Genomic DNA, 16,105 nt, shown 5'->3' with positions numbered 1-16,105 from the left:
TGATCGTAACATTATAAGCCTCCACGGCTGAAAGGGCTAGCATATTTGGTATGATAGGGATTCGAACTCGCGACCCTCATATTACGAGTCGAGTGCCTTAACCATCTGGCTATGCCCTGCCCTCTTAGTTATTTTACTGGCTGGAATAGCTACAGTGTATATCTTCAGGTATCAACCTTGTGTCAGGTAAGTATAAAATAAAGATACATGTATTTCAGAACTACACAACGCTGATATCCCACTCTGTTTATTGAGGCTGATGAAGAATCTTAAAGATGATCGGAAGGTAGTTTCAATAGAAAATTTATTTATTATATAAGTTTTAATCCATTTATATTAATTTTTTTAACTTTCTGCGATTATAAATACACTTAGAAAATCGTATATTATACGAAGTTCCATAGTTATTATTTCCAGAAAGCAATTTCGTGGAAATTTAAAATTCAAAAGATATACAGTTACAATGAAATATGTAAATGATAAACAATATTATAAGGCAAGGTTATCAAAACAGGCCATAATCTTTTAATACCTCAAGAATGCATAAAAAGAAAATGAAATCGGTTATCTTAATTTAAAATGTCAAAGGGTGGTCTTACCTTATTCCTAAAAAAGCATATCTTCTTTCCTTAATTGCATTTTGTGAGTTTGCCTTTAAGCTTTTTCAGATTTCAGCGGTTAAAAAACCCAGTGATTTTTAATAAAATGAATAATAGAAAGTATTATTTTAAAATATTAAAACACTCGTAAATGAAAATGGAGGTTTTATTATGTTTTGAAATATAGTGTTTCTTATCATATATATTAGCAAAATGTACCTTTCAGAGGTTGTTATGTGAGCATAATATTTTTCGAGTTTTGATTAAACCAGTTGGGTTTAATGGCAAAGTATAACTCACGATATTTCATCGTGACATTTAGGGTAACTAATATAAATTGCACCTTATAAATTTATACAAGTAGCGACAGACTCATATCTATTTTTCAGAACTGAACATTGCTTTAACTTATTCCAATGAAGACGTTATAGCATAAAGCTCTCTGGTTGTTATTTCATGTCTGGGAATGGGGCAAGGAATGGTTATATAGCATGGTGCTATTTAATACATTAAAGTATAATATAGTGAAAAACAATTTAGAATTACAAAATATATGACTCTATGTACTTATTCATGTTATGAATCAAACAAATTTGTGTTTTTGTGAAGTACTTTAAAACACCTGCATTTTATGTGTACTTGCAAAGTGATTTCAAAGTACATAAATAAAGCGTTTACAGTATTTCATAAAACACGAAAAATAATTACTTATAGAACTCAGATTGTATCAAAAATACACTGGAAAAGACATATTTAAGCTAATATTCAGTTTATTTTAACAGCAATAATTTACAAAAGTATACAGATGCAGTGAAGAGGATTTTAAAGTTTAAGAATACATGGTTTTCCAGGTTTTTACATTAGAAACTTTTCAGAGCAGACAAACTACGAGAGAAGCTAAAAAATGAAATTTCTACAGAAAAGTAAAAAGTTAAATTAGTATCAGAAGTATCATAACACTTAAGGGATGTCATACTTAACTTAGTAGAAATTGTATGATTAAAAGGAAACGTTTACCTTCAGAACAACTAAAGACCTCGTTTGCGTAAAAAAGTCAGCAGATAAACGAAATTATTCTCATGGAGAGACAAAACGATTGAAGTTATATTATTTTGTATATTTTAAAGGTTACAGCTCTCTGTATTGTGACATGCAATAAACATGCTTACAATTTACAAAATACAACTTTCATCACTGACAACTCAATGATGAATTAGACCTCCCAGATGGCCTAGTCCATATCCACCAAGATAACCTAGTCCATGTCCTGCGAAACCTAGACCAAAACCACCAGCTAAACCAACAGCTGGTCCATGAGCAACGGCAGCGACAGGAGCGTGAGCAACAGCAGCGACAGGAGCGTGAGCCACGGCAGCGACAGGAGCAGTGTGAGCTATACGGACAGTAGCAGGACCAACTGCAGGAATTCCAGGCTGGCTAGAGGCTACGACAGCGGCGGCAGGAAGGCTGCTGGCAGTGCCTGGTTCGTTAGTATGGATCTTGGCGCGGAATCCAGCTCCATCAGCCACGTAATTGACGTTCCTGGCCCGCCCGTCGATGTCTCTAATGGTGTAGGAGCCAACTTGGTTGCCGTGGGCGTCGCCAGCTTCCCAACGGGAGTTGGAGGCACCAAGAGGATCCACAATGTGGTAATTGAATCTGTAGTTACCAAAGTCCTAAAACGAAACCAGAAAAAAATTACAGACAAAAGAAAGAGTAATTTAAAGAAAAAGTGTAAAAGGTGCAAACATCTCGTTAATATCGCTTTATTGGAAATACCAAGTGAATTAATGCACTATATTTATTATGAAGCGAGTGGAAACATAAACGTTTTTACGGTAACCGAAAAATACACCGATTTAGGGGTTCTCTTTTATGGTATTTTAGTTTTTATATAAACTTGTTATTCGATTAAAAAGTACGAGTCGTAATTTGGACAAATTTAAAATATGTCTCGTTAAAATATAAGGTTCTTCTTAGTATGTTATAGAATTTATTAGGTCGATATTTGTCAGTGGCTGACAAACTTTACTGTTATTTTCTAAGTTTTTGTTTGTTGAGAAAAATAAATAAAATGTTTAGATCCCTGCTTTCATATAATGTATTATCGTACTTACATCTTGAGCACGAGAAGTTGTACTGACACCACCGGCAGCGCCATGGATGTATCCAGCGCTTGCAACGGCTACAACGGCGAGCAACACGGCAACCTGTATAAATTTATTTTTATTAGCGGTTTACATTACCTGTCACTGTGCGAAGAGTGTTGTATTTTGCTAAGATTATGCAGATATGTATTTGAATTATGAAGCTTAATCGATAATAAAAAATGTATAGTTATACTTTGGCTACAAAGTTCTGCTTGCAAGAAATTAATTTCCATACAGACAATTATGCTATATTTACCTTCAACATTTCGAAATAGGATAAACCTGGTTTCACTTCAGTGAAGAAGGAGATACAATATGTGAACGAACATGAGTTGCACTGCCTTTTATATATTTCTGATGTAGTATAAAAACAGTGCAATTCAGGTAACTTGGTACAAGGGTAAAGAAACCTTAATAAGTGTATGTTTTGTTTTCACCTTCATCAATTTAGAGAATGTTGTTGTCCACCTTGAATGTATTATGTGTATTGAAATAAGGAATACGTAGGAATTTTGGTATGTTTCACATAACAGTCGTACTAGTTTTTATGTGAACTATGCTGAAATTCCTCTCTATGCAAGGTCAACGGTATGAACAGACTTTTGAACTAATAGTTCTGTAATAGCTCAAATCAACATTCCTTTTATTTAGCGAAACGAGCCAAGGAAAAATGCTTCGGAAATCGCAATTTAAATAATATATGCTTTTATAAGTTTTATTCGCTTTCACAGTTAAGTATACCAAACCTTGTATATGTAGGTCAAATCTCTCTGCATTTAAGGAACGTGTCTTTCTTAATTTCTTTTTTTGCCTTAGACTTGAAACGCCCTCTATGACCAGATCAGAATTTTTCTAAATCCATATTGCTCTTTTGATATTATCTAAATGTGTTCAGACGAATATACATAATAAAGCACATTATTCTGTAGTTATGGAGTGTAGTTATTATTTATGTTCATTCTTTTGTGAAGCAAAAACAACATTTTATGGTTTCATTTTTTTTATCCATTTGAAAAGGTAAACATTTCAAAGTTTAGGATTGCAAATCTCGGAAATCTTAAGTTGAAAATAAGTAGTTAAATATTTTATCAAAACGTTTTATTTATTTGAAACGTTCAATGCTGTTTTATAAATGTTAAAATATCTCGAAATATACCAAGCAAACTTTAAATTCCGTTTAATTGTTCAATTTTTAAGACTAAATTGTATTAGAATGGAACTGTATTGTGAGGAAAATATGACAAAATGTGAGGTCTCAGTTTACGTCATTATCTTTTGCTGCAGCTGGTACAATAATAACTACATTGTTGGAAAATAATGTTAACTCATGCCGAGCAGGTTGAGCGCGAGTACAATAGACAATGCAATGTAATTTCGTTCTTTTTTTTTAATTGGCCCGTCATGGCCAGGTAGCTAGGGCGTCGACTTGAAATGTGAAGTTGTGGGTTCGAATCTCCATCATACTCAACATCTTCGTTCTTTCAGCCATGGGGACATTAATATGTGATGGTTTATCCTATTATTCGTTGGTAAAAGAATAGCCCAAGAGTTGGCGATGCGTGATGATGACAAAGTGTATTTCCTATGGTATTTTACTGCTAAATTAGCGATGGCTAGTGCAGATAACCCTCGTAATTATAAACTAACAAAATCTTTTTTAATACATGTTTATGGAGTCAGGTAGAGAATTATAAGTCACTTATAGTGTATACGTGTTTGACATGCTCGATGTATTTACACTTTGGATGCATGAAATATAACCTACAAACCGAAATACTGGATAAAACCAATGATATTAATAAGTAAAACTTTTAAACTATGATACAATATAAAACAACGTGTAAGATTACTTAGGAATATTTTGATTGTCTAAAATCTCCCGAGAACTAAAAATAGAAAACAATTATGAAATCTGTAACGAAGTAGTAATACTCAAAACACAACATTACAGAATAAATAAAATAGAAAGAAAATCCAAGTAAATATCACACAAGACACAATAAGTAGCTTGCAGTTGTAGCTACTGAAGAAACTTTGTCTTATATTTAGGTATCTTTATCAAACTAAGGTGAAGCGATGCTGTGGGTTAATCAACTATCTGCATCTCTTGGTGCTGTGATTTAACTAAGATGATTTCCAGTAAATGGGCAGGGCTTTCTAGATCCTCCTATGCTATATATTTTGCAGCATGTACTGATAATGCATTTACCTTGACGCCATCTACGATGGGACAGCAGTCCACTTGCTTCGTTTGTGGTATGTTGGATTTCTGGTGAGTTAACTGCTCTCATTTTTCCAAACAACCAAGTAAGCAATGCTATTGTTTTCAAACAATAGTTCAACCAGTGCTGAAGAACCAGCAATATCCATATATTACCAAACAGCAGGATGGGCAAGGTTATTGGTTTCGATTAATTGTTCAGCAGGTCAAAGAGAATCATTAGCAAGTAGCAAATGCTACTGATGCAGCTGTGGCAATTAACAGATACAAAATCTAGCCTGGAGAACAAGCTGGAGGAGCACGAAGGCAGTTTCCACTGAAATATTTGTGGTCAGCCCAGGTCTGTCACGTGGGTGAAGCTTATTATGTACATGTGAGGGAACAAAGATGAAAGATCAAATTCTCAGTTGATATAGAATGATCCAAAATATTCGTAGATTTTGATATATACTAAGTCCTCTAAGTAAGACCACGCTGTAACTAGTGCATAATATTAATTCTAGTGCATGACAGTTGACTAAATGTGAGGGGATAGTTAGATCTGCAATTGTTTCTAAGAGATGTGGACAAAGAAAGATAGTTATCTTAAATTTCAACTCTAACATTGGCATCCTGTGAGTGGACTACTATGGAAAGTATTAGTCAGAGTTGCATGCATAACTGATGAACTGACATTTTGCGATAGAGTTTTTCAGTGTTATCCAGATGGTGCTCAAGCAAAGTACATTGCATGATTGTATGTACACAAAATAAACCCAATGCTGTGTAACGTGGTTAAAGAAATCACATTTGAATGTTTTCTATCTAAAAAAAAGCAACATTAACTTTGGAAGTTATCTGTCCAAGGTGGGATGCATTCTTGCTGCCTTTTTTGCAATGGATGATTAGTTATCTAGCTTTATGTTGGAAAGCTCATTGGTGCGACAAACAAAATAGAGGTAGCCAAGTTTAGCAGTAACAGTAAGATTGTAACCATTGTATATCATCTGAAAGCAAGTATATAGCTACTAACGTGTCTTAGGTCATTCATTGAAAAATTCGGAAACAATCTAGACCAAACAAAAAAAGTACCTTAATAACCTATTGGTCAAATACGGGTCAAACAATAGAGTCGTACTACATCTGAAGTATATGCAACATATGTCTTATTAAGCAACTGCTATATTAGAAGGAACATCAATACTCCGTGTTGATTTTAGATGGTGAACACTTTTGCTCACGTTGGTTTCATTCACTTGTCGTAAAAAGGCAATTTTGTGGATGTGTTGAAAGTTTCCTTTTGGTATAACATTTTAGTCTGTCATTCATATGATTATTTTCAGCATGAGAGATGATTGTATGAGTTTTACATCATGCTACTCAGTCTGTGTGATGTGTCTGCCAAATTCAAGACGCTAATGGAGCTAACGCTGAAAGAAGTGCAATAGGTGTTTGTCAGTGAAATTTGGATGTTTAATTGCATATTCAAATTGCTGAGTGAGAGCCTAAGAAAAAACATCCCAACAGATAAAGAAAGTAATTTTAAAATTAAGATGAGGTAAATACAGGCTTATTCATACAGAAGCATCATTGACAGATTGGACTCAAGCTTTGATCGAACAAAAAATTAATTTTCATTATTTTTGTTATATTATCAATTACTTGTGACTAACTCCTCCAAATGATGTAAATTGGGTGGAGTGGGGATTGTGAGTAAGGATTTTGATCCCTGAAACTTCCTTTTGTGGATGCTGTAGTGCCAGTATATCCAAAATAAGATAGCAGAAACTTATGCTGGTGATAATGGAATTAAAGCAGCGTTAGTGCAGTTGCTGGATATAGTACAGCACTGTGTTTGCTAGTCTGATATATGTGGTTCATAAACGCCTTCATTTTAAAATGAAGAAAGAACTACTTGTAGTACTAATCTTCATAAAACTCTACTGCTGATATTTGTATAGTAAAAAGTTTAATCTGTTGGTGGACCATGTGCCGATAGAATAACTAATATATTTTTAAAAATTCAGAAAAGGTGACAGAGTGCTGAGCAGCAATACTGCAAAGATATGACTTTGCTATAGTATATTACCTGGGCCTATTGAAAACTTGTTTTTGTTTCTAAAATGTTCTGATTCTGGTCACTGTGAGGAAATTGAAACAATTTCCACCATAACACCGTTAAGAAATGTAATATAAGGTTCTATTAAGGGATAAATTCCACTATTAAAATTTCAGGAGTTCTGGAATAAACAACATAAGGATCCATATCTAGCATGAACATTCCTTACCATACAATGAGGTAAGTCTTCGTCAGCACTTATTAGGCAAAGAAGTAGTTTGCAAACTTTGTTGGAGTTAGTGATTCTCAAAATTCTAAGACAACAAAATTTCCAAACTTTTCATATACAAAGATTGGAAATCACCAAGGTTTTACCTACACATGGGCTAATGTTTCATGGAAGTTCTTCTAGCAACAAAAAGTTGATATGTTTGACACCAGTGTGAATACTTTACAATGTATGCCATTGAGAGGATTAACTAGCCAACACAAGACAAAATTTAACAGAGGATTCGTGTACTGGCTCTTCTAGGAGTTTGAAGATGAAAAAAACAAGTTATAGAAAGATAAGCCTGCATCCCAGGTCAAGATAAGGAGAAAAAGTTGAAATTATTTATCTTGCTTTTCGCAATAAACTCAATGAGAAAATACTGGAATTAAAAATGAAAGACAATTCCAACAGTTGATCAAACCACTACTGTCGGTCTTTCAATAAATACAAGTGTCTTTATGGAATATCGTAGAGCTAGGATAGTTACTGGCTTGGAATCACTAACTTAAAGAAAAGGACATTTCTTGCTTTCCAAGCTATCAATTGATGTTCATAATCCAATATATGTACTATATTATCTGATTTATTTAGTATTACACAGTTAGAATAATTGTAAGAATAATAATATTGAAACGAATCCCTCTAATTTCATGGTATCAAGCATAGTTTACCTTGCAAGAAGTATCCAGTGAATATTAAATGACAACTGCCTCAGCTACTTCATAATCTAAGTTCATCATATGGTTGAAAAATCTATGATTGAAAGGGAATCGTGGTACTTGCTTTTCAAGCATCTAAGCCATAATTTCTGATGTAAAACATTATATGTGAACTTAACTGAGTAGTACTTCTGATCTTAGATTTCCCTCCATATATGTGAAGAAGTGTGACAATTCTATATTACATTGAGGGACTTGTGTTTCATTTGAGTATATACTGTGAAACAATAGTAAAAACATAAATGTTAATCGTGGATGATGAAAATTTTAATTAAAAAGTCTTATTGGGATTCCTGAAAAGGAGGCCCGGCATGGCCAAGCGTATTAAGGCGTGCGACTCGCAATCTGAGGGTCGCGGGTTTGCATCCCCATCGCACCAAACATGCTCGCCCTTTCAGCCGTGGAGGCGTTATAATGTTACGATCAATCCCACTATTCGTTAGTAAAAGAGTAGCCCAAGCGTTTGCGGTGGGTAGTGGTGACTAGTTGCCTTCCCTCTAGTCTTACACTGCTAAATTAGGGACGGCTAGCATAGATAGCCCTCGAGTAGCTGTGTGCGAAATTCAAAAAACAAACAAACCTGAAAAGAAATTGAAATAAGATTGATGCCTACTAAATGGTAACATGTATGGAACTTCAGCTACTGATTTGTAGCTTTAGAAAGTATTCTAAGGAGAATACCAAACTAATCTGTTAGGAAGCCTAAAGAAACTGTAGTAAGCTACTGATATGTGTCAGTGTGTACTGGTGACCTTTGTACAAGGCAATATATACGTGCATAAACGTGCGAAGTATTTCATATGTGTGTTTGCATTACATAAATTTATTAATGGGTGTTTAATAACACAAATTAATAAATGAAGTAACGTGTGTGTTGCAAAAATAAATTTGGTTTAAGAGTTTAAGACTTTGTTATTACCAGCCTTGAATGGGCTATGTACAGTTACAAAGAATCTGTTATTTTTATTTATGTAAATAAGAGGATGTTTCAATTTTGATATTTAAATACATCTTAAGGCCAATGAACATAAAGAAAAAAATATGCTTCGAAAAATGACAATAAGAAGAGGGAAAATGAAAATAAAAAACTTTTTAGCATTTAATAGGGAAAATGTGAACACTATGAAATTAGCCTAAATACTAGGTGGTCAAAAATTTAAGACCATACTGAAACGAAGCGTGAATCGGTAAACATGCAACAAAATTTATTTGAAGGCTGTTTTATCCATTTTGGGTGCATATATTTACAGGAGCGATAGAAATTTAATGTAATCCTTGACGAGGCACAATTTTAAAGCTAACTGGTCATAAAGTTCAATTTAATTGTTGACTTCAGTACAAATGCGAAACAAAGGTAAAGAAAAAGTGTGACACGCTTGCTTGTCATGTGTTTTATACCTTATTATTTTAATGCAAAGTTTTCCAAAAAATTATTTATTTTAATGTCTTATGCAAAATATGCTTAATATGTTGATGAGAAAATATTAATTTGACTTCATTCTACCTGCCTTTGTTTTTTTGTCGTTCTATGCAGAAAGACTTAAGTTGTTCCTGAAGCAAAATGGCTGCTTTTAAGAATTTCAACAGTCATTGTCTTTCAAAGTAGGCTTGATGATACCTAGAGGTTACAGCTTATTTTACGTTGAAAGAGAACGAAAAGTCAAATAAGTTGTATCAGTTACTCAGTAAGATACTTTATACTTAAACATCATATAATAAGCAGATATTCACAGAGTAAAGCTTCTGCATCTATGATAGAGTGAACCGACTAGCGGGAATAGATCTCAAGGGAAGCCAGTCTGCTCAATTCATTTCTCATTTGATTTGTGAATCAAAGTTTGGTATTTTTATGTTAAACTGGTTTTTTTAAACAGTATTAAATAGGTCTGCTTTACTGTAGGAAAATTGGCAGAATAAATTACTATATAATACTGTTTAAAAAAAACCAGTTTAACATAAAAATACCAAACTGAGCTCAGGTATTTATCAACCAAACGGGATCATCATGAAACTAATGTTTTAAAAACTTTAATTCGAAGATGATTTTGATTAATTAAAAGTAACATAGTAGTTTGTACAGAAGACAAAAACTTAGGATTTGCCTTAAGAGGCGATTTCAAACACGCTGTTAAGAAATTGTCAGAAACTAAAACAGATAAAACACAAGCTTTTTCATATAAATTTAATGATAAAAAACAACAAAATTCAAGCTTTTCTACGTCTAATGATTTCACGTAGATGGTGATAGTTTTGGTTTTTTTTAAGTTCAATTTTACAGTAAAATATTGTTAAAAATGTTGTTTAAATGAAACTCTAGGAAGAGTAGGCTTGGAAACTTTAATGGACTAAAATTGGCCGTTGAAATAAAAGGAGACGACGTTTCGCTTTTTGTACTATGGCCTTCTTCATATCTATATAATACTACTTTCCTAGTTTATCCTTAAAAATAGGTCCACCTCTCGAAAGCGTTGGAATTGTAGTATTTTGTATCTTTGTGTTAAATTGATTTCTTGAACATACTTGTTTTCCTACGAATAAATACTACTAGTGAATTTTATTAACTTTTAAGCGGTGTCAATTTAGGACATAAAATGCTTATTTATAAATTTTTGATACCAGTTTAATATGATCTTTCTTATGACATTTATTTATAATTTTTGATAACAGTTTAATGTGATCTTTCTTATGACGTTTCTTGTCACATTTTCTAATTGCTGAAGCAATTATAAAACACTTTTTTGTAGAGTAACTGGAATTAAATACTTAACGTTATTTATTTACCTTTAACCATGTATTAATGAGTTGATAGAAGGATAAAAAGCCGCAAACTAGTAAAAATTTCAACAGCACTCAAAAAGTAATAAAAATATGCTTGAGTTATCAGTTTATTCTTATACCGATAATCTAAAATATTATATAGATACAACACAGAAGCACATCCAGCTATACATACATATATATATATTTCCTATTTTTACATTTCAATATTATTTCGCAGAGCAAGACGAACCAGAAGGCGGAAAAAGCTGATGACTGGGCGATTGACTGGGGATGTAAGGTCTAGAAAAATACACAACAAATTCATATGTTAATATATATATACAATAAATATTAAAACCCAAAAACTAACTGATTCATTGCTTTTTATATTTTTAAAAACTTCACAATACCGATTTATGATTTATTGTACTTAAACAACGAATTGAATGAGCACTTAGTTTTAAAATAAGTTAATATCACGTAACAGAATAAAGTATGAGCCAATTAAAATCGTTTCTTATTTAGCAAGTCAAGCAGTATGCTTGAAAGATAATTTTGTGATTTTATAGCATTGGAAGCTTATATTTAACCATTAAATATTTTATAATGCACGAGAAAACCACATAGTATTTTTTATCTCCATCTAAAATCATTTGAAAGAAAGAAGGTTAACCATATTAAAACAAAGGTTTAATTTTTAGTCCACTGTTAACAATAAAAAAGGTATAATTTAACACGAAAGTTATGTGATCTACTGCATAGAACGTACATTTTACAAAAGTAAAATTTAGGTATCATCTACAACTCAGTGATGGAATCCTTTGAAACCATATCCTCCCAGATGACCAAATCCATATCCTCCCAGATGACCAAATCCATATCCTCCGAAGTGTCCTAGCCCATGTCCTGCAAAGCCAAGGCCTGCACCAAATCCAACGGCTGGTCCGTGAGCAAAGGCAGCGACAGGAGCGTGAGCAAAGGCAGCGACAGGAGCGTGGGCCACGGCAGCGACAGGAGCGTGAGCCACGGCAGCGACAGGAGCAGTGTGAGCTATACGGACAGTAGCAGGACCAACTGCAGGAATTCCAGGCTGGCTAGAGGCTAAGACAGCGGCGGCAGGAAGGCTGCTGGCAGTGCCTGGTTCGTTAGTATGGATCTTGGCGCGGAATCCAGCTCCATCAGCCACGTAATTGACGTTCCTGGCTCGCCCGTCAATGTCTCTGATGGTGTAGGAACCAACTTGGTTGCCGTGGGCGTCGCCAGCTTCCCAACGGGAGTTGGAGGCACCAAGAGGATCCACAATTTGGTAATTGAATCTGTAGTTACCAAAGTCCTAAAACGAAACCAGAAAAAAATTACAGACAAAAGAAAGAGTAATTTAAAGAAAAAGTGTAAAAGGTGCAAACATCTCGTTAATATCGCTTTATAGGAAGTACTCTTACAATACCAAGTGAATTAATGCACTATATTTATTATTAAGCGAGTGGAAACATAAACGTTTTTACGGTAACCGAAAAATACACCGATTTAGGGGTTCTCTTTTATGGTATTTTAGTTTTTATATAAACTTGTTATTCGATTAAAAAGTACGAGTCGTAATTTGGACAAATTTAAAATATGTCTCGTTAAAATATAAGGTTCTTCTTAGTATGTTATAGAATTTATTAGGTCGATATTTGTCAGTGGCTGACAAACTTTACTGTTATTTTCTAAGTTTTTGTTTGTTGAGAAAAATAAATAAAATGTTTAGATCCCTGCTTTCATACAATGTATTATCGTACTTACATCTTGAGCACGAGAAGTTGTACTGACACCACCGGCAGCGCCATGGATGTATCCAGCGCTTGCAACGGCTACAACGGCGAGCAACACGGCAACCTGTCCAGAAATCGCTTTTATTAAATTTCACATACATCTATGGTTTATTGCGTTTAAAAGACCCCAATACATTTCACACACACTTATTTTAATAATCAGGTATATGTCAAAATCATTAATATCTTACGAACAGAATACTTTCTTGCACAGATTAAATATATTATTACATTAAACATGTTAAAAATGACGAAACAATCAAAGCGGTGAAGAAGAATTTCACAATACTCACCTTCAACATTTTGATCTAGTAACTTGCTTTCACTTCAGCAATGACAGTGATATAAGGTGTGTGGTGAGGAAGTGAGCTGCAATGGCTTTTATATATATTATCGAATTACATGAAAGGCAATACGGATTGGAGTAAGCTGGCACCGAGGTAATGTAGCCTTGGCCAGCATTGTTTTTTACATTTCACTTCATGTTTTAATTTTTATCAACTTAAAGGAAAGGCTGGTATATATCGTGAAGTGTAATGTCTTGAAAACATTTATCAAAAAATATTTTTGATACATTTCCCTAATTGACTTACAAACGTTTGTGCGTCATGTTTAAATTCCTTTAGATGCGAGGTCAAAAGTAGTGGACTTTTTCTTGTAAAAGTACCGTAAAACCTGGAGTAGCGTAGCGTGATGAAGGTCGACCACCAACCCTATGTGTGATATGGAACATACAATTATTTCACGATTAACTAACCTTGGAGAAAGTTTTAATATAAGTTAGCTGTTCTGTGTGAGGAAAACTGGTTTAAAGTGGGTGTGGTGCTGTTTAACAGAACATGATGTATCGTAGTTTCTATAATGTGGTAAAAAGGTTTTTAGAGCAAGTGGTTATTGCCATTGCTCTACGTAAAAACTATCTTGACATTATTTGGGAACAAAGCAAAGGAAATGCGTAAGAAAGCCATTATCAACAACTTCTGGAACCGTATTCTTATTTTCATTAAAGTAACTCTTAAATACGACCGATGCATTAAAATAGTTAAGCAGAGATAGTAAGATATATATACCGTGTTTGTTGCTGTCAGATAGGTATCTTAATATCAAATTCTTGTATAACATTTTGCGTTAATAAACGTGAGCTATATGAAGGTGTCAATAAAATACACATATATAATATTCATATACAGTAACACACGCACATATGTATACATAGGACTGTATGTCGTAAACGTTACTTTCACACGAATTCTAATTGGTGCATTATTTCTCTCTTAAAAGAAAAAAAAGTATAATTTAGTTACTTTGGTATATTTGTTAAACAAAATACAAATTATCTCAAATAATTTTGTAACATTAAAATTATAGATGTGTATATTTGTAACAGATGTATAGTTCTGGAGGTTTATTTTATACAATTGGTTAAACAACATTATAATGTGTGGTTCTGTGTGACTTTGCGATGAATTGGTTATGATACATAACTAAAAAAGTGTGATAATTTCAAACCACTTACTCTTCAGTCACAAAGCTATCACAATACGTCTTATGATATTTAAACCAGGGCAGTTTTAACTATAAAAACTCTTGTTGTATAATTTTAATAAGATTTTCTTGCATTATATGTTTTTCAACAAAACATTATAGATTTTTTTTAAAGAATATGAAATACTCTATTTATAATTTGTTAAACTAATGAAACATTATACGTGATTTCTAATATCTATATAGAGGAGTTAATTTTCCTGAGAACTCTCAGGTTTTCCACATTGCTTTTATCATTTCATTAATACAATAATGAATTTACTAACATAAGTTAAATTTATTTTGTTTAATCGCTTAAGTTCTCATTCGAAATCAAGGAAGAAGATTAAATAAACGATTTTCTTATCGAAAAATTTATGGCTTAATATCATGTAAAACTGTATAAAATTTTGATTTTTCAAATGAGAAAGTTCGGATGGCTTAAACAAAAGTTTATCATAAAGTTGTAAAAACATTCAGTCTTAGTTTGTGGTACAGCCAATAATTTACCTGCTAAAACCGGGCTTTGATAGCACCGGTGGGCACATTATGTAGTTTTGTATTTAGCAATAAACAAACAAAATAAATTTGCCTCTAGTGCTTTATATATTTTCAACAGAATGCACAATTAACGCCATTTTAACCTTTCTGTAAACGACTAAGTATTAACGAACACGATTTATGCATGCAAGTTCAATAAATGTAAATAATATTATCTACGTTTTGAACTTTTTATGTACTGTTTCAAGAAAATGAAAGATGTGTTATAATCTAAAACCAGAGAGACAATATCTAGACCTAACAAATAGGTACTAATTTTAAAATATAGTAGTGGAAAAAATAGCACGATGTTTTCAGTTAAAATATATAAATATCAGATCTCATTATTATAATTTTTAATAGTTGCGCTTTCGCTATAATTATTTTGCGTTGGTTGTTCGTTGAATAATTTTGGAAGAAAAGCTGTATATTGAAAAAAATAAATATACCCACCCTTAAACCATAGTGAAAATTACGTTCCTATTAGCAGAAAAAAACGAAAACTTAGTTAAACTTTATATATATATATATTGTTATTTAGTTTATCTAGATGTGTCTTTTTTTTTGTCTGCCAAATTTATTTGTTGAGATATTGGTGTCTTTTCTAAGAAACTCTTGTTTTATCTAATAGTAATATTTGAAATAACACGATGTCGTGATTATCTTGGAACAAAAAAACCAACAAAAACACACGCAGACAAGGAAACAATAATCATCAAGGGCATGTGGGTTTGACGTTTAAAAGTTTGTAGAGCGTTGAAATATGCATTTTTACACATGTAGCAGGTCGTTTATCTGCTTGGTACCTACAAAAAGGTCACTGTATCTTTCTATTAACTACCGAAATATTATGTATTGTAACACAGACAGAAAACTTTTCTAATTAATAATTGACGCAACTGTAAGTTGTAAATTTAACAGATTGTCACGGAGTTAATTTAAACCTTTTAAAGAGAAAAAAAAGATAATTTGTAGAGTATTTAAATCTTACCAAGTGTATCCTTTTCATCGTTGAGACAAAAAGGTTGCATGCTAATTTAAAATAGGATGTATTATTATAGATTACGCATGCATCAGCATATATATAGATATATCTAGTGATGAATAATATATATTACATAGAAGGAAGCGTAAATACAATTTATGGCACCCGTATCGTACATAGCTTTTTTATATATATTGTCTTCGGTGTAACAATTGTAAGTTTATAGACTTTCAACGCTAAATCCGGGGTTCAACTCCTCTCGATGGAGACAGCAGTTAGTTTGACGTGGCTTTGCTCTATTATAAAGAAACTTTTAACACTCATCTTGCTTTCGAAACAAAACTACAAGAAGTTGTATCATAAATGTTATCGTGCTATTTTCCAAAACTGTAAGTGGGAATATATATTTCATAAAGTTATCCCTATTTTACGATAATAATGTTTTGGACATACAGGTTTTGCGAATTAGATACAAAATGTCGCT

At 32.9% G+C, this 16,105-nt stretch overlaps 1 protein-coding gene across 1 annotated transcript; it reads right to left on the bottom strand.

Moving 5' to 3' along the window:
- Positions 1–1,351: 1,351 nt before the first annotated feature.
- On the bottom strand, positions 1,352–13,022 carry LOC143236220 (uncharacterized). The gene is made up of 7 exons (XM_076474499.1): positions 12,866–13,022; positions 12,544–12,636; positions 11,567–12,091; positions 4,959–5,097; positions 3,006–3,175; positions 2,717–2,809; positions 1,352–2,275 (listed from the first exon to the last, which is right to left on the bottom strand). Exons 1-7 carry the CDS (start codon positions 12,872–12,874, stop codon positions 1,802–1,804), a joined length of 1,503 nt encoding a protein of 500 aa, XP_076330614.1. The 5' UTR covers positions 12,875–13,022; the 3' UTR covers positions 1,352–1,801.
- Between the last annotated feature and the right edge of the window lie 3,083 nt (positions 13,023–16,105).

The sequence above is a fragment of the Tachypleus tridentatus genome, chromosome 13, assembly GCF_004210375.1.
Source record: "Tachypleus tridentatus isolate NWPU-2018 chromosome 13, ASM421037v1, whole genome shotgun sequence".
NCBI lineage: Eukaryota > Metazoa > Arthropoda > Merostomata > Xiphosura > Limulidae > Tachypleus > Tachypleus tridentatus.
This window is presented reverse-complemented; position numbering and strand designations above follow the sequence as displayed.